This window comes from Garra rufa, chromosome 2 (genome assembly GCF_049309525.1).
Source record: "Garra rufa chromosome 2, GarRuf1.0, whole genome shotgun sequence".
NCBI classification, from domain to species: Eukaryota; Metazoa; Chordata; class Actinopteri; order Cypriniformes; family Cyprinidae; genus Garra; species Garra rufa.
In genome coordinates, this window is record NC_133362.1 from 1,393,217 (window position 1) to 1,417,886 (window position 24,670).

The window sequence follows — 24,670 nt, forward strand, 5'->3', positions numbered from 1 at the left end:
CTAAACATTGTTTTCTTAACAACAGACAGAGCGCTGTGTAATGGTGTACAGTAGAGCAGTGCAAACACAAAACTGGGATCCACAGATAGTGTCGCGCGTAGAGAATGCATGTGACGTCACTGGCAGAGGACGCGCAGGTGAGTCGACGCTGCAGGTAACTTTCGCTTTCATAGTTCTCCGGAAGGACGTGTTTTCTTTAATATGTGTTTGATATCTTTATTTGTAAGGAAATGAAGTGATTTCGTTGCTGTTTCGTGTAATTCTTTTGATCATTTGTGTTCACATAAGACTATCATTGTGTATTTGAGTGAACATCACCGTCGTTCTGCTGTTTCTCCGACTCTCAGGATCCGTTCAACTGAATTATTTGTTTGTCATTTCCACCCAGAGTAAGTGTTGGAGATCTCACTCTTCTGTCTGTTCTTCTTCATCATGGATGACCCACAAACACCCCGAGATGAAGATGTTTCTCCAGGATGCAGGTACATTGATTAGATAGGCCTATATTAACCCTAAAAAGGTCAGGACAATAGAGACATCAGGAAATTAATTAATTGCTGTTTCGATTTTATTAGAACACAGATAATACAAATTAGTGATATTTATTTATTTATTTATTAAAAAATAGTTTTATTTTTACATTTTAATGTATCCCCCATGTCGCCTTCTTGCGTGTAAAAACTGATTGAAAACAGAATGCTTGTTTGGCAATCTGTGTTACAATATTTTAGCTAAAAAATGTAAATATTTTTCGTAATAATGTGTTAAACAATAATGTCTATTTATGAATATGTTGGCCTACTGAATCATATTTAATACACAAATATCTAGGGCCTATAAATTATTAACATGATCAAAACTTTGCTCATAAACCTGTTGTACATGATCTACGTCATGCCCTCTGCTTGATAGGTCATGCATTTTTTTAAGTAAATAATTTTTGCATGACATGGTCTCTCAATAATCAATGAATTGTAATAAATTGCATATATGAGCCATACAATCTTGATGCATAAAATACGATACTAAACAAAAATACATATGCAAAGAATATATGTTTTTGTAGGTTTTTATTCTCAAGTTTGTGTTTTTGTTGAATTTCTTATTTCATAGATACATATACAGTGTGTGTGTATGTGTATATACATGCCTGAAAAAAATCTATGTATTGTTAAGATAAAACTAAATTCAGTATTGCTAACTAAATGAATAATAATTTAATGATTTACAATAAATTGTAATTTAAAAGTTTAAAGTATTGAACTGATTTTCTAAAATAGGCTACAAAGTATTAAGTCTATAGGCCACAGAGTGTATATGTAAAAATATCTTGATTTACACCCCTTAATGGGCGATAAATACCCTGAGAGACAAACATTTAAAGGTGGATTATGAAAAATGTAAAAACTAAATTAATAACATTTCAACATAAACATATGCTAATGCTTAACAACAACTTTTTAAACATGGAAGTCCCCTAAACATATTGTAAATATGTGAAATACATCAACTTTTATGTGAGGGTTCTACAGGCGTAATGATGTTTTTAAATGCTGCCTGTGAGTGAAACAAATATTTTTTTTTAAACAAAATACAATATAACCTCCTTACATGAATGTCATTAAATGTGTTCAGCAGAAGAGATCAGAGTCAGAGCTGTGTGTCATATTTATCTTGTGTTTTTGTTTTATATTAGGTATTCATGGTATTATGGTATTCATATTAGCTGTTATGCGTCCATGAAAGAACTTTAGCTTATACTTGCTGTATCAACATAGTAATGCAGAAAATGTAATATTTTTGTAGATTAACAGTTAATATTTATACAGTAATTCAAAGGATTCTTTGTTATAGTTCAGTTCATCAGAAGAGATCAGAACCAGAGCCCAGCTGTGTGTCTATGAAGAGTGACGAGTCTATAGATCATCCACTACATTTCAGGTACAATATTTCATTAACTGACTTGATTGAAATATTTGTTACGGTGTTTTATCATCTGATTATTTCATTATTTCAAGTCTATAAAGGTAATTACTGTACCTTTAATCTCTCTGTTATAGTTCAGATCATCAGAAGAAATCTGAACCAGAGCCCAGCTGTGTGTCTATGAGGAGTGATGCTTCTTTGCGTCGTCCAATTGATTTTAAGAGTGATGACACAAGGTTTACTCTCCATTATTAAATTGTTTTGTAATAGATCTGATTATAGTATGATATTTTAAATTAATTAATAATTCATTTTTATAAAAATCTAACCTGACTGTTATTAAGGTCATGAGAAAAATGTCACCAATGTTAGAGTCTTTGATTCTTGATTTAAGGTCAATCCTGCCACACAGATCAGTAACAAAACCCATCTATAAGAAATATGACCAGCCTATGAATCAACCACAAGACAGCACATATCCTGGTGTAAGGTAAACTGGGATTTTTTTAATGCAGTGCATCATCACACATTACTCAAATACATCATTAATAACTGATACATTTCATAAACAATATGATATGTTCAGTGTCTCATAACACTGAAAATTACATTTACCTCTGTAACTCATGTAATAATGTGGTGTTTTAATTTTCCAGGCATAAAGTTCTCAACACGTTTAGATCAAATCTGATGAAGAAGTTTGAGCATCTGTATGAGGGAACAGCGATGCAGGGAAACCCAACACTCCTGAATGAGATCTACACAGAGCTCTACATCACAGAGAGTGAGAGTGGAGAGATCAGTAATGAGCATGAGGTGAGACAGATTGAGACACAATCCAGGAGAGCAGCAACAGAGGACACAGCCATCAAATGCAATCACATCTTTAGACCTTTACCTGGACAAGACAAAGCCATCAGAACTGTGCTGACAAAGGGAGTCGCTGGCATTGGAAAAACGGTCTCTGTGCAGAAGTTCATCCTGGACTGGGCTGAAGGGAAAGAGAATCAGGACGTCCAGCTCATATTTCCACTTCCTTTCAGAGAAATCAATCTAATGAAGGACAAACCACTCAGTCTTTCAGATCTTCTACATGTATTTTTTCCTGAAACTAAAGAAATAGAAATATCCAGTGATGAATATAAAGTGTTGTTCATCTTTGATGGTCTGGATGAGTGTCGTCTGTCTCTGAACTTCAAGAGTAAAGTGAATCTGTGTAATATATCTGAATCAGCCTCAGTGGATGTGCTGCTGATGAACCTCATTGTGGGGAATCTGCTTCCCTCTGCTCTCATCTGGATCACCTCCAGACCAGCAGCAGCTGATCTCATCCCCTCTGAGTGTGTCCATCGAGTGACAGAGGTACGAGGATTCAATGAGCCACAGAAGGAGGAATACTTCAAGAAGAGAATCAGTGATCAGAGTCTGGCCAACAGGATCATCTCACACCTGAAGTCATCCAGGAGCCTCTACATCATGTGCCACATCCCAGTGTTCTGCTGGATCTCAGCCGCTGTTCTAGAGAAGATGTTGAGTCCAGCAGAGAGTGGAGAGATTCCTAAGACTCTCACTCAAATGTACACACACTTCCTGATCCTTCAGACCAACATAAAATGTGAGAAGGACTATGAGAAGAAGGTGACAAATGAAGACATGATCCTCAAACTGGGGAAAGTGGCTTTTGAGCAGCTTGTGAAAGGAAACCTGATCTTCTATGAGGAAGACCTGAGAGAGTGTGGCATTGATGTGACAGAAGCATCAGTGTACTCAGGACTGTGCACTCAGATCTTCAGAGAGGAGTTTGGCTTTTATCATGGGAAAGTCTTCTGCTTTGTTCATCTGAGCATTCAGGAACATCTAGCAGCTCTATATGTGCACCTCTCCTGGACAAACCACAACAGAAATATGATTGTCCAAATCACCAAACATTTTCAGTCTAAAATGAAGAAATACTTTCAGCTCAGTTCATCAGAACTTTCATTATCTGAGCTTCATCAGAGAGCTATAGATGAAGCTCTGCAGAGTAAAAATGGACATCTGGATCTTTTCCTGCGGTTCCTTCTGGGTTTGTCAGTGGAGTCTCATCAGATTCTTCTACAACGAATAATGAAGATGAAAAGAAGCAGCTCTGACAGCAATAAGAAAACAGCTGAGTACATCAAGAAGAAGATCAGGGCCATTGACTCTCCAGAGAAATCCATCAATCTGTTCCACTGTCTGAATGAACTGGGTGATCGTTCACTAGTGGAGGAAATACAACATTATCTGAAATCTGGAACAATAAAGGAAGCCGATCTCTCTTCATCTCAGTGGTCAGCTGTACTTTTTGTGTTGTTGACATCAGAAGAGGAACTGAATGAGTTTCGTCTTGATAAATTTGTTGAAGTAAATAATAAGTCTGGAAATATGAAACTTCTTCAGAAGTTGCTGCCTGTGATTAAAGAATCCAGATCAGTTCAGTAAGTATTAATGAGAACAATCACTTCACTGGTAAAACATTCAGAAAATCGAAGTTAAAAGCTCCTAAATTCTAAGTGCTGTATTATTATTTTAGTGGTCTGCTAAAGTGGTATATATCTATATGTATGTATGCATTTTACAGAATGGCATCTGGAATGACAAGCGCTAGACTCAAACTTATATTAAACACATGAACTATCTGACAGTTCACGGTCCAACGTGTGGATTATTGTTAAAACAGTTAGAAGATGAATAACATTAATTTAACGGTTACTCAATAACAATAAAATTTTACCTAATTAATAGATAAATGCTGATTTAATCCAGTCTTCACTTCTCTGTGTGTGTGTGTGTGTGTGTGTGTGTGTGTGTTTGTGTGTGTGTGTGTGTGTGTGTGTGTGTGTGTGTGTGTTGTGTGTGTGTGTGTGTGTGTGTGTGTGTGTGTGTGTGTGTGTGTGTGTGTGTGTGTGTGTGTGTGTTGTGTGTGTGTGTGTGTGTGTGTGTGTGTGTGTGTGTGTGTGTGTGTGTGTGTGTGTGTGTGTGTGTGTGTGTGTGTGTGTGTGTGTTTGTGTGTGTGTGTGTGTGTGTGTGTGTGTGTGTGTGTGTGTGTGTGTGTGTGTGTGTGTGTTAATTTTCCCATGAAACTTACATGGGCATTTTTTATTTTCTCAAGGTATGAATTTATTTAATTATATTGGAATTGCGAGTTGTTGTTTATGACAGCAAGTTGTTTGATAGTGTTTCACCTGTATGATTTTCATCTCTCTACAGGTTGAATTATTGTGGCGTCACAGATGAAGGTTGTGCTGCTCTGGCTTCAGCTCTGAGATCAAACCCCTCACACCTGAGAGAACTTAATCTGTCTGAGAATAAAGTAGGAGATTCAGTGAAGCTGCTTTCTGATGTACTACAAAATCCTCACTGTAAACTGGAGAAACTGTGGTAAGATCATATATGACTCACACATGCTATTTAGTGCATAATGCCGTCAAGACAGATCTGCATAAGACAGATATTTTGCTTAAAATACAGATATAGTGCATACAGGAAATGTTATTTATCATGCTTGAATGAGACCTTTTTTCAATGTTTTATGATCATGTTTAGTGTTTTGTGACATTTTAGACTTCTGTCCAATGATCAATCAAACATTGATTTGTGCTTTAAGTTTGTACTTTATCTTTAATAATGGATTCACAGCTAAACTGATCTGATCTGAGAGAGTGAAGAGTGTGTGATTGTTCTCTACAGGTTGAGTAATTGTGGTGTCACAGATGAAGGTTGTGCTGCTCTGACTTCAGCTCTGAGATCAAACCCCTCACACCTGAGAGAATTGTGTCTGTCGTGGAATAAACTAGGAGATTCAGTGAAGCTGCTTTCTGATGTACTACAGAATCCTCACTGTAAACTGGAGAAACTGTGGTAAGATCATATATGACACACTGTAAAGTAAACTGTATTTGAAATAAATTTGAAAACTTAGAACATTTTTAAAGAACAAAACTGCATTTTAAACACAATGGTAAATCTGAACACATAAGACGGAAAACACAGGTGTGAATGTTTGTGTGTCTGTTGTGAGTCCTGTGATGAACTGGCCATCCATTCAGGGAGTCCCTCACCTGAGACCTGAGATGCTGGAATAGACTCCAGCCCCAAACCTACAGAGGATAAAGCCAGGGCTTAAAGTATTCCGGCACCGTGCCGGATCTCCGGCGTGCGGCCGTGAGAGAAAAAAAAAATATATATATTTTTAGAGCCTGCGCATGCGGTTCAATATTTTCGAGACAATTTATTTCACCTACCAATCATATGAGAGGAACGCAGCCTTAACTAACATTACAATCAGAAGCACAGAAGGGCGGGTCCTTGCAACACAGTATGATTGACACCCATACGTCAATGTCACGTTAGCGTTGTCAGAGGAAAAATAATGGAGCGCAAGTTTATGAAGCCTGGGGATGATGTCCTAGCAATAGTAAAAGGACTCAAAATTAATTGGCGCTGGACGTGGATTGAAGAAAGTAGAGATCATGGCGAGCCTTTTGGCAGTTGGTGCAAGAAACTAAGAGAGCCCGGGGCTTATTTCTGCACGATTTGCTCGAGGAAGCTACAGCAGCGGTAAGAAAGTGCTTGCTCGTCATGATTTAGGCTGTATCCGAAACCGCCCCCTATACCCTATTTCCTACATTAGTCCACTCATTCAGTTCACTTGAAGGAATGAATGAAAACGAGTGAGTGAATTCGGACACTAAGGGCACCGGAAGGACTGCCGCTTTTGCATAGTGTGTTAACTGTTTAATCATTTCAAATGGGCAGCTCCAGTAGTAAGATTAAATTATTTATCTTGAACTCTGTCACGGAAATTATGTATAAACCTTAGTTAAACAATTTAATAATCAATTCACAATGAACGTGTAACTGTTGTACGCTGTAATACGCAGTGGACGAGCGCATTGTAAAATGAACGGATGGATGATTCAGCTGCGGGCGCCATCTTCTGGTGAGAGGCGGATCGTGAATTCAATCGGCACGTGACTCTCACAGTGCATAATGGCAGTGGTTCTCAAACTTTTTTGGTCGCGCCCCCCTTTAAACCTTTAAAAAAAATCTGGCGCCCCCCTCCCAAAAATACCTATCCCACCTAAGACTAATAAATGATTTTACTAAGCTTAGTGAAAAATTAATGCTTTATTAGTTAAAAAAAAAAAAAAAAAAAAAAAACACAAGAGAAAAACACATGCAACACTTGAAATAAAATAGCTTAATTAAAAAAAAATAGCACAGGGAGAATAACTGTTATTATTATAATTCTCTATGTTATTTATTTATTCATATTTTTTTTTTTTTGTAGGATTCATGCTGTCCTAAGGCATAGCAGGGTTTGAAATTCACTTTTTTTTACAGTGCTACCACGTAAAAAAAAGTTTGAGCACAAAAAAAATATAGGAGCACCCAATTTATTTTTAGTAATGTGTCGATCTTGATTCTTCATGGCTGATTCTGGTTGCAGATGTTTTACAAGCAAATGTGCTGATTCTGAAAGCCTTTTTTATATTTATTTTACGCCTTAAGCAAGGGACAGGAATTAATTAAAATATGAGTACATGAAGAAGATGTTTATTTTCTGTATTTTTAAAGAATCTAACGTATAAATAGCAAAACATAAACAACACAGTTCTTTCTTAGTCTTGTAGACAATAAATGCAGCTTTGAAGCCCTGCATTGAGTTTTTGAATGACCAGCCCCTGCCTGGGTCTGTGCTAATTCATCTATGGTTTTCTCTTCTCTTCTCTTCTCACACACGATCCATCTCCCGTTCATTACGTCCTTTGGCTGTTTACGTTTATTTTTCTGCTGATGGCCCGCGCCCCCCCCCCCCTGCAATACTCATGCGCCCCCCACTTTGAGAACCACTGCATTATGGGTTATCTCTAGCTGTTGAGTGTTCATCGGTTGTACACTCGTTTTTGCAATGCGTTGTGGGATTGAACGAGTGCACTCAAGAATGCCCCCCCCCCCTAAAAAAAAATATGTTCAGGCTCAGGATTTTTATTTACTTTAACCCCTGTAAAGCAGATTGGAAAATGGATAGATGTTATTGCGTAATGTTTTGTAATGGAATGCGATACGCAAATAATATCTCACAATGAGGGTGATCCCAGATTTTACTATCTTTGATGATGGAGGAGAAACCTGTAAAACACACACACACACACACACACACACACACACACACACACACACACACACACACACACACAATCACTCCCCCATACTAATACAGATTGAAAGTAATGAATAGTGTCATTAATAAAACAGATTTAGCATTAAAAGAGACATCTATATCAGATAAATATTTATATTCCTTGAATGAGACTTTGGGTGTTTAATGATCATGTTTTGTCTTCTGTGACAATTTAGACTTCTGTCCAATGATCAATCAAACATTGATTTGTGCTTTAAGTTTGTACTTTATCTTTAATAATAGATTCACAGCTAAACTGATCTGATCTGAGAGAGTGAAGAGTGTGTGATTGTTCTCTACAGGTTGAGGGATTGTGGCGTCACAGATGAAGGTTGTGCTGCTCTGGCTTCAGCTCTGAGATCAAACCCCTCACACCTGAGACAACTGAATCTGTCATGGAATAAACTAGGAGATTCAGTGAAGCTGCTTTCTGATGTACTACAGAATCCTCACTGTAAACTGGAGACACTGTGGTAAGATCATATATGACTCACACAGGAAGGTGCCATAGAATGGAAAACTGTATTTACCTTGTCATAGTTGAATAATAACATTTTTGAACATGGACATGAGTCTCAAACACCGTTGTTTCCTCCTCCTCTTTATTTAAATCTGGTGTTTACAAAAGACCACTGAAAAATAGGCTAATCCTAACATAACAGCGACTATGACGTAATAGTCTCAGGATCATTAATAGTTACGCCCCCAACATTTGCTTAGATCTATTAATCGAAGTTCTGCATCTAAGCTATTGTGAAAAAACAAAAGCTAGGACAATAGCGAAAATGGCAGATCACAGGAATAAATGTTATGTTCCAGATTGTGCAGGGGATGTTAAGTGCAGGGATGGGTTGGTGTCTGTACTCAGAAAGTCAAGGAAAACAAATAAGGTGTTCTTATAAAATAAAGCCAGCCACTGAAGGGACATGGTTAGCTTATTGTTAGCGGTAGCCTGTTACAATGCAGTACATAAGATTTCACTTACCACATAAAAGGAGAGATTACTGCGCGAATGATGGTGAATGATTTACAGATCCTGAGCATCAATAACAAGCATCTAAACTTGTAAAATATGTGGCAAGTACTGCCGCTGTAGTATAACGTTAACCAGAGCACGTGCGATCACAAAAGTAAAAGTAAAATGATCGTGCAATCAAAACAGCAGTTTCAATGAGCTGCATATTAATTAGGGGTGTGAACCTACAGTGGTCTTACGGTTCGGTTCGATTACGATTATCATGTCATCGATTCGGTTCAATACAATATCTCGATGCATCACGATGCATTGACGATGCACTGCATACTCATTTTTCAATTTTACTTCAAATTTATTTTTCTTTTCTATTTCACAATGACGTTGAAATGCGTTTTTATTTGATTCAATTTTTTTTAACTGTGCATCCTATCCAGTCTTTTTCAATCAATATCCCACATACAGTAATGTGTAATTTTGATGAGGAAGAGTAAGAGGTGAAAGAGGAAGAGGAGGAGAAGAAGGAGGACAATGACGGCAATGTGGAAAAGACAAAAGAAGGGCAAGGGCAAGAAGAGAAGCAGTCTCATATATTTTAGTTGATGAGTGCCAGGGTTGGATCAGGCAAGAGGATTTGACCCCTGCTGCCTGGCCAGGGCTAATTTAGGCCGCGATCACACCGAACGCGTTTTAGCAGTTGGAGGCGCCTGCTGCGCCTCGCGTTTTTGCAGGAGCGCTCTGAGCGCCTGAAGTTGAAAAAAAATCAACTCTGAGCGGAAAAACCATAGATATATATACGGGAAAAACGCCCAACGTCATTCGCGTTCTTTTCCATTGTCCAATCGAATGAATGGAGAGGCGGGCCTTCTGTTGTGGTGACGAAAGTTTACCGTTGCTTAAAAAGTCCAGAGACTGCAGAAAAGGAGGAGAAACCTTTGGTGTCTATCGTGGGTAACCCGGAGCTGTATTATTTAGGGTTTCTGCTAATATGACAGTTTACTTAACAGCAAAAAACTAAGATTTTAGAGGGCTCGCGCTATAATCCTTTGATTTGACTGACAGGACAGCTGTTTTGGTCATTGCTTAGCAACATAAAAAAACCGCAGTACACTGCTCTTTTATTAAAAGTCACCAAACAAGGCAGTGCTGTGCGCCTCGCGTTTTTAGAACTAAAAGACGCGTTCGGTGTGATCGGGGCCTTAGCCTGTGATGCTGAAGAGGTTCTTTGGCCTGTCCCAGACCAAACACAGGATGTTGGGCAGAATGATTATTTTTGTTGTTGTTTGTTGTTTTGTATACTGTACTCTACAGTACATTAAATTAAGGAATAAAACATACTCATTTTTCAATTTTACTTCAAATATATACAATTGTGTTAATAAATACAAACAGTCAGATATATGAACTGAAACTTTAATCTTACCTTCTCAAAGAAAAAACACTTCTTGAATGTATCAAACAAAACTAAAGTCTGGGCACAGAAGACAACAGCAACATTTAGAACAAATACACAAAAGTAAATACCTGGGCTTTGGTTTCGTTCTAGAGTTCCGGCATAATCTTTTCTGAAAAGTGTCAGCGTGAGGGAAGCTTATATCACGGCTCCGGTGTATTGAACAGGTGGCCGGGGTTTTCCACCACAGAAAAGGGCCGTTTATCTTTTGCTATAAAAGCTGCCGCTATAGTCATTTTAAACGCGAAAACTAAACCAAATACGATTTCAACCGAGAGGTACCGCTCAGATCTTATTTAATTTAAACGAGGGAACGAATAGAGTCCTGCACAAGCCCAGCCTGAGACTCTCAGACCCGAGCCCCGTCCTTGTCCGACAATTTATCAGAACAGAGTTCATGTTGCAGCCATTAAAATAGTTCAATTTTGGATTCTAATGGCAAAGTGGCTAGATTTCGTTTTGTTTCCTTTTTAAGTTAATTTAGAAATATGTTTGGAACATTTTATGTTTGTTAAATTCAAGCTTTTGTCTTTTTAACCTAACCTAACGAACAAGCGGCCAGCGGCAATGAGTTGAGCATGTTTGATAAATTTAGCCTTCTCAAATCAACACGACTTGCATTAAATAAAATCTATAGACATAAAACACTTGATGCATTTCAGAATATTAATTTAAACGTTTAACCTAGATAAATGTGCGCGGTTAGTCGCATATCCAATCGTTTTTGCGGAGAGTGAAAGCAAAAGCGGGCTTTGCAGCTGACATGGAAGCTCAAACGCAGGGACGTGCACAGACATTTTGAGGGGCAGGGGCTCAAGTGAAATAAAGGACACTTCTCATAATTACGTTTTTTTTTTTTTTTTACAAAAAAGTATATAGGCTATATTAACGCAACACTGATTTTCTTAAAAAAATATATAATTTAAAAAGTTAATTTTATCTTCCTCAAACTCATGCAATTGTTTAATTTTCAAAAGATTTATGTACACATACACAATAACTGATGGTGACTGACATGGACTTAGTTTCACATTTGAGGGAGGACATCACCATCATCAAATAAAACCTTCAAAATCCACATTTAGATGGAGTTTGTTTTAAACCTACTACACTCTAAAAAATACTGTGGCTTTATATTAGAGAAATATTTAACTTTATTAACTTAATAAAATCTCTGAAAATCTTACTTGATTGTTTAAATTAAACTTATCAAAATAATTGAGAAAAATTCAATAAAAGCCAATGTCATGTATGTATTTGTGGTTGTACGGAATACTATTTTATAAAGGTTTAGAGGAAATAAAAAAAAAAAGGTTAAATTACTCATTAATAAAAAGTTAATTTATAAATATTGTTATTTTTAATGTTCAATGTTAACTTATTTCTACTCAGTTTTATTGATTAATGTACCAGATGCAGTTACTCAGATTTACTACATTTTTTAGAGTGTATCTTTCCTCCATCTGTTTGCATCTGTAGATTTCTTCTAAATTCATCAATTTATGCTATGATATGCTTATTACTAACTTATTTTATTACATGATGGCTTGGTTGAATTCCAATGTTGAATGCGGTCTGTTATTTCTTGATAAAAGACCGCTGTGCGGAGTGTAAACAGAGCGTTGCTATGGACTCACAGGATTCTAACCGTAGAGACGGAGTGCACTATTTTCTTTAGCGGAAGCAATACAATCGGGCTTAAATCAATAAACTCCCTTTTAATATTTTGTGTCAAAATAATTATTTATTTGGTAGGTAGCCATGTAATAAGCGGGATTATGTATAGCAATTATCCCTTACACATTAACTAGGCTAGTAGCTCATGAGGCATGCATGCTAGCAAAACACAGGTTAACTATATATTTGTCTTTGGCTAATCAGCAGTAAATTTGAGCCTTATTCGAGGCACTGGTAGTTTAATCTTTTGTTCATCACCAGCTCCACTCACCTCAACACAAGGCAAGAAAAACACCGCTGGGAGGGGGTGCTGCCTATTTGTGTGTCTATGATGTGCGCCGCTGCGTGGTTTTTATTTTTGGTGGGGGAGGGGGGGATTGGGGGGTATGAACTCCTTAGAACTCCTGACCTGATATTTAGATATACTATTCTCAAATATATTTGTTTGACAGGGAAGCTGTGCGCAAACAGGAATATATATTATTTAAAAAAAAAAAAAAAAAAAAAAAAAAAAGCACCCCAGAAAAAAGGGCACTTTCTCTCCAGGAATAAAAAGGGCAGGTGCTCAAGCCCCCTTTCATGTCTATGTGTGCACGTGCCTGCTCAAACGCGATCACTTGCATTTTTTCTTAATAAAAGTGGAAACCTACACTGTAACCGATTTTTGTAATTTGAACAGTATTTTACTGTAATATCTACAGTAAGATACTGTAAAATGTATATACAGTATTTTACTGTAAACTGCAAAGGATTATGGAAAAATATATGATCACTACTGTAATTATCCACTACTGTAAATCCGTTTACAGTAAACTACTGTAAATTTACAGTAGTGAACTTGCCCGCGAAAAATTGACCAATGGCAAGGGCCATTTTTTTTCTCTCCTGCTGAGAGGAAGTGGCGGTAAAAAGGACAAAAGGAGAAATGTTGCACCAATAACTTGACAAAAAGGTTAGTATATTATTTCTGTTTTATGAAAAACTGAACAATTTTAAGATGTTTTCACTTGTTAACAGCAAACTAACAATATTCATCGTGTTTTGCATGTCGGTAGCCTTTTTTTCTGACTGACGGCCGGGGCGCCGCCATAACGGTGAAAACATGGACTGGTGAGTAACTTAAGGTGACATATATTAGTCGAAATAAAACTTTAGTGAAACCGAGAAACGCGTTTGTATATTGTGCTGCCCTTTAATGCAAGTTAACTCGTCTGACGAGCCCTTAACGTTACTCAAGCTTAACGGCGAACTGAGGTGAAATACTGAGGTAACGTAAAGTGCGTTAAGCAACACCGCTTTTTCTGTGGAGATTTTAAATAGTATTTTCAAGCCCTTCTTTTGCTTGTTATTTTCAAGTTTCTGGTCTGGATGTCGTCTGTAACGTCGGAGGTGTATTTTGGATCTTCTTCTTGTGAATGACTGCCATAGTATCGACGATAACATGAACTGGTAAGCTAATAATGTCCATAAGCCGAAGTTGACAAACTCAACGTTAACGTTAGTCACAGAGCGGCATAATATCGTTTCAACGCTGCTTCTTTATAGCTGGCAAGGTAATTCTCTTCAAATGATGTTTAAGTAAGAAATGTGTGTATCAATGTCGTATGTAACTTTATAGACGGTCCCTAAATTCAGTGCCAGACGTGCCATAAACAGCGCGCTAACATGAAACACTGAGGTAAAGCTGAAACACCGCGGTTAAGTGCTTCTTTTGTGTTTTATTTTCAAGTTTGTGGTCTCGTGGTCATGTCGTCTGCATCAGAGGTGTATTGGAGCCTTTTCTGGTGATTGCCGTCGCCGCAGTGCAAACAACAGGTAACGTTAAGCTTTTGCTTTCGTCAACTTAACTAATGTTAACGTTACTAAATTAGCCACAGGCTGCTGTTCTCCACTAACTCACAGAACGGGTTAACATTTTAAAGAGAGTAACGGGCTAGCAATATATTAATATAGCAAGTTTTGCTAATAAATATTATAAATGTTTATTTTATTAAAAATGTAAATTGTATTACTGTACAGTAGTTGTCTTTTCTGATCATAAACTATAGTAACACTAAAAGGGTGTTGTGACACTGTCTGTTACAGGAGATTTCTCCAAGCACTAACTGGATGCTGACCATCAATGGCAGAATCATCACACAGCCAGCTGTCCATTTTACAGACATGCAGAATAAGGTAACCTAAAACATATTTTGTTTTACATTGCATTTACATTCATGCATTTTTCAGATGCTTTTATCCTAAGCAAGTTATATTGTATTTAAAGTACACATTTGTAAGGTATTTATTTCCTGGGAATGTTTTTTATTACCATCAAGATTGAGTTTGCATGCGCATTAAAATTATTTCTATTAAACCAGCATTTAAACAGCAAAATGCAGCTGCTTCAGGTATCTTTAACTTACTGTAACCTTTAAATTCATAATAGCAATCTTACTGTCTGTCAATTTAGATTATTGTTACTGTAAAACAACAAATATAGATTTTTAATCATAGTAGGCCTATTATATGCACAGACTTTCTAGGAAACACACACCTGTTTAGAATGTTTATATGAACAGATTGGTTAGCATTTAGCATGGTCTGTGGCAGACTTTACTAAGTGTCAGGGCAACAAAATTCAATAAACAAGAATGTAATATTAAGTGATTTAAAGGAGAACTCCGGTGTGATTTTGACCTAAAGTGTATTGAATCATGATACCGACTGTAAACGTAACTTGCATATCTCATCTCGTCTTGTCCACTGCAGTCCGAAATCTGGGGTCAGTTATCCGATGCTCACAACAGGCTGTCAATGAGAGTCAACAGGGCATCGAAGAAGCCATGTAAATAAATCACTGTTTTACGCCATTTACGAGGCACAAAGTAGCTCCACACTTCATTGGTAGACTTCCACGGGCCCTGACATTTAAAACGAGACATTGAGAACTCAGAAAAAGCACCGGGAGTTTATTTACAAGTAGATTTATACAGACAGTAACTGCAAGAAGTTTAGCGGCCGCCGCCATCTTAAATTTAGTCACGATAAGTCGAGTGTCGAGCACGAAGGAAACTACAACCTGATAAGTTGATAACCTGATAAATTCCTTGGTGCTCGACACTCGACTTATCGTGACTAAATTTAAGATGGCGGCGGCCGGATTTTTTCTTGCAGGAACTGTCTGTATAAATCTTCTCGTAAATAAACTACCGGTGCTTTTTCTGAGTTCTCAATGTCTCGTTTTAAATGTCAGGGCCCGTGGAAGTCTACCAATGAAGTGTGGAGCTACTTTGTGCCTCGTAAATGGCGTAAAACAGTGATTTATTTACATGGCTTCTTCGATGCCCTGTTGACTCTCATTGACAGCCTGTTGTGAGCATCGGATAACTGACCCTAGATTTCGGACTGCAGTGGACAAGACGAGATGAGATATGCAAGTTACGTTTACAGTCGGTATCATGATTCAATACACTTTAGGTCAAAATCACACCGGAGTTCTCCTTTAAATCAAGAAGAAAATATTGTCTTTTTGCTCCATTTAGTAAAAACGGTTCTTAACAAAGCCATGTTGTGCATCTCTGCACACAGCAGTGTTTCATTACTGAATGAATTTACCTTTTTTAAACACCTAGAATCAGTGACTTACTGACCCATTCATAAAATTCTTTATAAAAAATTTCAAGAAAAAGTTTCTTCAGTTTTTTTTTCTTACTACTGCGTTCGTATGTAGTATATCATTTTTTTTTTTTTAAATGCATACAGCACCAAGTTTGACAGTTGAGGCAAATTCTTTAAACACTGTTTTTCTTGTGCTTGCAGGTTTGTTCAGACAGTCAACCTTTGTGGCAGCAAATGCATTGACAGTCACAGATCAGATGGACTTCTGGAAAGAGGGTGCAAACAACAAGCATCAGCCTGAATCCCATTCTGCCGTTTCTCATCAGAGAGCTTGTCAACTTTGACTCAAAACTACTAAAATTTAACACAACACAAACACATTTTTACTGTATGATTTTATTTTATTTACACTACCAGACAAAGCTTTTGAACAGTAAGATTTTAAATGTTTTTAAAGAAGGTCTCTTCTGCTCACTAAGCCTGCATTCATTTGGTCCAAAGTACAGCAAAAACAATACACTTTTGAACCATTTTTATTATTTAAAATAACTGTTTTCTTTTTGAATATATTTTAAAATGTAATTTATTGCTGTGATCAAACCTTAATTTTTAGCATCATTACTGCAGTCACATGATCCTTCAGAAATCATTCTAATAATTTGATTTTCTGCTCAAAAACTATTATTATGATGTTGCTGAAATTATTATAATGCTAAAAACATTTTTTTTTCAGGTTTCTTTGATGAATAGAAAGTTCAGATAAACAGCATTTATCTGAAACAGAAATAGTTTGTAACATTATGAATGTCTTTATTATCACTTTTGATCAATTTAAATCATCCTTGCTAAATAATATCTTTCTATTCATCAAAGAATCCTGAAAAATCTAAAAATTAAATAATGTTTATCAGCATACTAGAATGATTTCTGAAGGATCATGTGATACTGAAGACGAGTAATGATGCTGAAAATTCAGCTTTGATCAAAGGAATAAATTAAATTTGGATCAAATTAATGCAGGCTTGGTAAGCAGAAGAGAATTCTTTAAAAAAATCTTAGTGTTCAAAAACTTATGACTGGTAGTGTACTTACTTATTTTTGCTTTTCAGTATGTGTATGTTTGCCATGATACAAAGTCTCTGTACTTAAAAAGAAAATGTTCAACAATTAAAAAGAATATTATCAGAACTAATGCTTATGAGTTATTGTGATTTTTATGGGGTTGGGGTGGTAAAAATCTTGAATTACAGTGCTGTAGGTTAATTGGATTGTTTTTACAGGTAAAAAATGTTTAAAATAAATGAAAATAAACTCTATAGTACTGATACTGTAATTGAAAATACAGTAAAAATACTGTAATTGAAGATACAGTAAAAACACTGTAAATGAAATTACAGTAAAAATAATGTAAATGAAATTACAGTAAAAATACTGCAAATGAAATTACAGTAAAAATACTGTAAATGAAATTACAGTAAAGACCTTTTAGTACTGTAAATGCACTTACAGTATTAATACTGTAAACATTTTTACAGTAACTTACTGGCATCCAGCTGCCAGTAAGTTACTGTAAAATTTACAGCAAACTTTTTAAAGTGTAAAATACACCATTTTTGTTGATAAAAGTAAGGCATAAAAAGGCATCATTCAAAACTGCAAAAGGTCTACTATTATTATTTATGTGCGCACTCACAATATCAGCAAAACATTATATTTGTGTAAAACGGTGCTGAGCCAGATAGACGCGCTCAGTGCTTTTAGCCAGTCTTTTCAACCAAATAAAAATAATGTTTCAGTCCTTTAAATGAATTACTAACAAAAAAAGACATTTGTTAAATGCACACTCATGTTTGTTAGTTCGTTAAATGCACCGGTGTGTAAAGAAAGTGGCAATAATCCTTTCAGTTAAAATCTGAAGACTTGTTTTATTCATGTGGAGTACTCCGCTCGTTAGCCCAGCCCCCCTCCCGGAAAATCATACAAGCCCCCTGGTCGCGTTTTCTGGCACTGGACTGAGTCCGTTATAACCGGTTATGGTCTATTACTGAACCGATACCGAATCGTCCTTGTCTGCATCGCGATGCATCGTAAAAACGATTAATTTTGACACCCCTAATATTAATAGTGGCTCAAGCTCATGATTAAATGTATATTTTCCTCCGTGTGTGAGCTACTGAAATAAGCCGCTCTGGGAAACAGCCAATCAGAGCAGAGCTCATCATTAATATTCACAAACCTTCTAAATAAGGTAATAACAAACCATTACATTCTAGGGACAAATCCTAGGGTTGTAAATGGACTTGTAAAACCGTTTATGGAGAAGTTTTGTCCTTTCCTATGCCATATACCTTCTATGTAGATATCAGACAACAATTTAAAATATTGTATCAATGCATTCTATGGCACCTTTAAAGAAAATATGAAGTGTTCAGCCTCAGCTATAGTATTAAAATAAAGATCATTGCAAAAGTCATTGGTTCTGCTGTTCACTGTAGTTTATATGTAGATGATCTCTGTATTTGTTACAGAAGTAAGTACATGAATGCCATCAAGTGAAAAATCCAACTGAAGATAAAATACAATCTTGGTCAACACAGAACAGTTTCAAGTTTTCACAAACAAAAACAGTTTGTATGCATTTCTGGCAGGCAGGGGCCACTTATGCTTTTAGGAGGCACGCTAACATTTGTTATGATTATTTTTCAGTCATTTTTCACTTTTTCATGAATGTTTTCTCTAGAAGCAAACTAATAATCTAATAAAACAAGTTCAGCTCAAATTAATGACATTATGTCCTTAGGATTTTTTCTCCTCATTTTAACTGCAAATGGGAAAATTATGAAAATGTGTAAAAAAAAAAAGTGGTCTCTCAAATACACCACAAGTAATATACAGTAATATACAGAATAAGCTGTATTGATTACTTGATTTGTGCTGATTTGTCTTTGGGAATGACAGACCATTTATTTTAATTATAAGACAAAAGTGCATTTTATCAAACATTTACCACAATAAATTTGTTACATTTATCTCATTTCATTAACAAAATAAATTTCTTTAATTTAAGAAATTCATGTTACACGTTCTCTTGCAGCAGCTGATTCTTTGTATACCCACGATTCACGCTGCTTTAACTTATATGCAGATTCAAGCATCATTACTGTCGCCTGCAGGACAAACTGTGTATTGCACCCGAAAATGCTCTGTTGTAGTAAAAAAAAATCCAGAAATCCCAGTTTTAAATGGGTCATCGGATGCCCATTTTCCAAAAGTTGATTTGATTTATTTGGGTCTTAATGAGAAGTCTATAACATACTTTACTTATGTTAATGTTAATGAGCTCTGCTCGCCCCGCCCCTCTCTTCTGTAGGGACTGACAAGCTGTAATGTTTACTTTAGATGCATTTAGCCACGAAACTTGCTAACTAGCACAATATTAAGAAAGGTGATTTGCAAAGATGCATTAAAAACCCTTATACTCACTTCTGCTGTGGGTGAAGCTGCATCACAAATTATTTGTGTGAACAAAGACGCATTTATGTAGATCTCCAAGGCGCATTTCCTTTCTAAAACAAAAGTAACTTTAATCCTCTGCGTCTTCAGAGGCTCAGATGTCAGGAGTAAAAGATGACTGCTTTGTTCATTAATACATTATTAGATGAAACAACAAAACACCTCAATCGAGATCCATCTTTATATCACTATGAAAATATATCTTAAACTTATCTCTGAGTATTTGTTCAGTTCTGAAGCACATGACAGTTCCAAACAGCTCCATTGAGCATCAACATGCATAAACCTCAATCTATCAGCAGCAGTATGAGGCAATGCTTGTCATTATATCTCCTCTCCTGCTTCAATAACAAACCACAGACACTTCAACAGCAACTCAGATTGTGTGATTGTTCTCTACAGGTTGTGGTATTGTGGCGTCACAGATGAAGGTTGTGCTGCTCTGGTTTCAGCTCTGAGATCAAACCCCTCACACCTGAGACACCTGAGTCTGTATGGGAATATACTAGGAGATTCTAGTAGGAAGTTACTCTCTGATCTGAAGAACGATCCACATTATAAACTGGAGACATTATTCTTTTGTGAGTGTTTGTTTATTTAAAGTTTCTAAATTGAGTAACAGTCCTCATGTGTGTGTGTGCAATCGGAGAATATCAGACAATAATTCAGCTCCACATTAGTCTCTGTACTTTAAACTGTGTTTAATTCTGAGATATGACTGATTTATGAATATTATGAATACTTTCATCTCTTACAGATTTTCTAAATGACGGTAGTTGTTGATCATTCACTGTTATTAATCAATGATCAGTTTATTCATAGCTCTGTAATATAATTATACTATATGTTTTTCTGAGCTGGATCAGCTGATGTGATGTGACAGCAGTATTGTCTCATACTCATATGTAACTGTCTGTGTGTTTTATTGCAGGACTCTCAGTATTTAGACATCAGTCCAGTTTTCTCAGGATGAGCTGATGGTGAATAAGGAGCCACTACAGAGACGTCACAGACTCACAATAAACAGAGACTGAGTGGTGGGACCACCCAAAAAATTAGGGAGTTTTCTTTAAAAAAGTCTTTATGCCATTTTTTTTCAGTAGATGCTTTTTAAGAACTTTTTCACTAAAACGGGTAGACTTTAGTGTAAAACACTGTCATGAATTCGTTGTACTCCCATTTGTAAAAGACAAATTCATTGTTTTATAAAGAAAGCAGAAAATAGGTTTAGAATGACAGAAAGACTCATCTGATATAATCTAGAGATGACAGACTGAAGATGTGTGATATAATACCACATTCTTTTATCGCCAAACTTTATAGACACTTTAAAGAGTCATTACCCCATACAAAACTCAGATAAACACTGGCACTTGAATATTTCGTTTCCCAGCAGTGACTGTCCACTTCTGAAACAGACTTGATTTCAGATGCATTTAACCCATATTGGGCTCATATTATAAACTGTAAAAGCATGATGCATCAAATATAATATGTAATACAAACACTTGTTTTAAGCCAATCCCTAATCCTAACCCTAATTATTGAATAATAATTAATATAAGCTAGTACTTAAATGTATAATTACACTGTAACAAGGACACATTAAAATAAAGCGTATTTTTTTAGTACATTGTCTAAAGGTTCAATAAACTGTTTAGTTTTAAAGATGTTGATTTTTCTGACTACTTGACTTTACAGGGTCAAAAAAAGAATGAATAACCTGGCAACAGAGGTAAATTTAAGTAGAATACTTGATCTGACTGTTCTATTCTCCTCTGTATTTCTTGATACATGAACCCCTGAAATACTCTCTAAACCTGATGCAATAACAAACAAGATGATTTGACTGCTTGTACTGTCTGTTAACTACTTAGGCTTCTCCTTGTTTTTATATTTTAGACATAATGGGATACATTTTACAGCAAAAGTATTGCAGTCACACATAAAAATTTAATAAAATATGCATGAAACCACAATATAAAAACACAAAAATATATTGCTCCAAATTTAAAAAAATAAAAGCAAAGTTTTCAGAATAGCGAATAATGGTCTCAGATCAAAAAATAATAAGCAAAATCAAAAATGTTAATATTTTATATCATATTGCACAAAACTGAAATAAAAATACAAAATCGTGTTTTCTTTGGTTGTATTTCTCTGTTTTTGTGCTCTCAGACATTTTCTGCTTGTGTTTTTATTATTTTTGTTTGCTTATGCTGTTTTTCCTTTCATTCTTGTTTCCACACTCTGGGAACTCTCATACACCCAGCACAAAGCGGCACCAGGCATGACCAAAGTATTTTGTGTCTTCGTTTTCATGTCCTGTGCCACATCGTTTAAATAACCAATACATTGGTGTCCATTCGTGTGCCCATGGGCGTGTTAATCTGAAAACAAGGAATGTTTAGGCGCATTGTTGGCACGTAGCTATATTTTGAGGCAACTGACATAGACTGTTATATTTCTTTTCTTTTTTTTTCTTTTTTGGTTTCACTTTTGCTTTTCGAACCTTTGCTTAGGCTGGGTATACACTAAAAGATTTTTCAAATCTTATAAGATCTTTAAAATGTGAAAAACCACAAACATGAGGTGAAAAAATCATTTTGCTCCCATAGTGTGTGGTTTGCCACGATGACAAAGACAGCACACCACACACCAACAGATCTTCAACCAGAGTCCCGATTGTGAACATGGGGAATCTCACAAAATGTCTTGAGACTTGAGAATAAATGTCTCACAACAGTTCTACAAGAGCTTTATTTTTTATTTTCAAGCTTTGTTTATTCATATTGAAATCAATTGACAGACAATATTGTTTGGAGAAAGGTTTGGTTAATACCTAATCAATATTTACTGTAATTACTAAAAGGGTTAAGGAAGTTTCATTCAAAATTATACACAGGATTTACCCAGAAAAATATTATTCGGTCAAATTAAAATCTGATATTGATTTCAGTTGCTCCTTTTTATGTCAGTTGCCCTGAAACGTTTATTTTGGCATTGTCCTTTTGTAAAACTATTTTGGCAAAATATCTGTGATTTTTTTTTATTGTACAAAATATTGATAATCATTTTGTTTTGTTATGGAAATATGTATTGTATTATTTATTCCCCCATACATCAGGATTTCCAATCATAAATATTCAACATGTTCGCGATCGGGGCGCCTTCAACGTTCTTCCAACCAGATTCAGTCACTCTTAACACACCTTACACCACAAGGACATCTGATAAAATAATCTTTAGAACTACCAAGATAATCAGACATTACCTAGGATTGTCGAAAGGGGAGAAATTGGCCCAAAATCAGCCGATTGTCTTGTGGTGTGTACCCAGCTTTAGTAAGCAATAATGAATCATGACGACTTGAATTAAAAACAAAAGAAATGCTTTACTGAAGTTTCGTTTAGGATTTATACAGGGATGAATTCACTTTGTGTTCACACACATACTCAGTTCTTTTTATTCTATCACACTCTCAGAACTGAACAGCATTATGAGCAACTATTCTTAAAGACTAACAGCTCAATAAATCACTATATTAACAGTTTCAGTTCTTATTATTGAAAACGATTAATTAAACATTATACCAAGCATTTATGACTAATATTAATCTAATTTATTTTACAACATCCTCTCCCCTAAAGAACAACTGCTCATCAATATCTAAAGGATATATAAACTGAACAGGTCTTTCTTAACACAGTCCTTCTGGATACGAACAGCACAGGATCTAACTTTCCTGTCTCTGTCAGGAAAGAAGCTCTTCCATTTGTCCTAATTTCCAGGTTTGTCTTGGCATGTTGGCATCTCCGTTGAGAACAATGTCACTGCAGGAATGTGCAGATTTCAGGTCTAGCAAATAGTCTTTTCTCCAGTGATTCCACAGATTGGTCAAGAGTCTGTTTCTGTATCTCCACCTCCTTGCTCCTTACTCACAGTGAGATGATCATGGTCTGAAGAGAATGGTTTTGGTGGCAGTGAAGTTAGTCGTGTGTCGCAAAATATACATTTTGTCAGAATAGTTTTTATAAGTTGTCAGCTTCCCAAAATCCAATGTCTAATTCTGATTTGTACAAGAGTGTCTCTCAGACCAGAATGCATGGTAAGTTCATGGTTGTAATGAACCAGCAGCTCACAATATCTGCCTTTGCTAGGTAGAATCCATAGATGTTTTTCTCTGTAACTGAAGTCCAACTGTTGCAGTCTGCCTCCAACACACAGGAATTCATCGGCATTGAGAAAAAGTTTTCAAATCTCTGGTTTTTGAATCTGAGTTCAGGGTTTCACCAGCCTTTATCAAACTAATCTCATGACTAAAGCTGCAAACTTGTGTCACTTTGGTCCAGTACTTCTCAGCCTCAAACATTTCTTCAGCAGTTCAACTCACCTCGTCTCTTGGAGCTTGAACTTGCATTGTGCATAAACCTCTTAATCCAAGCAGTGACCCACAATACCTTCTTCAGTTTACTGTACTTCAGTAAATCTAGCACAGGCTTCATTTCACTTTGGTCGCTGCTGCTGCTGAGTTGCACAGTGATCTGCTGAACTTGTAGCTCATTACACACATCTTCATCACTTTGATCTTCATCACTCTCTCACAGATTCAGTGTAGTCAGAAATGAAGGTCCTTTCCACCACAGTTTGCTCTTTTTCAGGTTAGATACAGTCAGGCCTCTTGTGAGGAGATCTGCTGGATTGGCTTTGCCTTTACAGTGAGATCACATTGCAGGGTTGGTTAAGGACTGTATTTTAGTCACTCAGTTTGACACAAACTCTCTGATCCTGTCTCTGGTGCAAGGTTATTCATCGTTGTCTTCCATTTATTCTACATCTCTGGACAGTTTATCGTCTTTTTACAAAGGTCCATGCCAGCTGTGGACATAATCTGTTTGGCATCAGCAGTTATGGAGAAAGCATTCTCAGCATCACTTGCACTTGAGATGAAGTCATCCACATAAACTGATTCCTTTATTATCTTCACTACCTCATGAAGCTGGGCTTTATATTCCTTCAAATGTTTTCTGACAGTTGTGGTGAGGAGAAATGGGCTGGAGAGACTCCAAACACCAGCCTCGTCATCCATAACACACGCAGCTTCTCATATGAGTCTTCATGAGGCGATGCAGAGAGCCAGAGGAAACACACCACATCTCTGTTCTTCTCAGCAAAAGAAATCTGCAAGAAATCCTTTTTGATATCTGCTGTCAGTGCAATCGAGATTTTGCTGTCTGATTTTTATTAATATACTGAGCAGATCTGGGTTCAGGTTAGGACCAGTAATAAGACAGTCATTAAGTGATGGAGAGCCAGTGTC

The 24,670-nt window shown here is 36.4% G+C and overlaps 1 protein-coding gene across 1 annotated transcript; it reads left to right on the forward strand.

Moving 5' to 3' along the window:
- The first annotated feature begins 241 nt into the window (after positions 1–241).
- On the forward strand, positions 242–21,409 carry LOC141326329 (NACHT, LRR and PYD domains-containing protein 3-like). Its single transcript, XM_073835071.1, has 9 exons — positions 242–482; positions 1,855–1,941; positions 2,061–2,162; positions 2,321–2,416; positions 2,583–4,385; positions 5,158–5,328; positions 8,437–8,607; positions 19,753–19,931; positions 20,282–21,409. Coding segments are annotated over exons 1-9 (2,661 nt in total). The 5' UTR covers positions 242–432; the 3' UTR covers positions 20,284–21,409.
- The last annotated feature ends 3,261 nt before the right edge of the window (positions 21,410–24,670 follow it).

Bases quoted from the DNA above. Each gene is read 5' to 3' on its own strand.
- LOC141326329 (XM_073835071.1), top strand. From the start codon at position 433: ATGGATGACCCACAAACACCCCGAGATGAAGATGTTTCTCCAGGATGC. The intron at 1,942-2,060 runs GTACAATATTTC...TCTCTGTTATAG, and splicing joins GATCATCCACTACATTTCAG to TTCAGATCATCAGAAGAAAT. The intron at 5,329-8,436 runs GTAAGATCATAT...TGTTCTCTACAG, and splicing joins TGTAAACTGGAGAAACTGTG to GTTGAGGGATTGTGGCGTCA.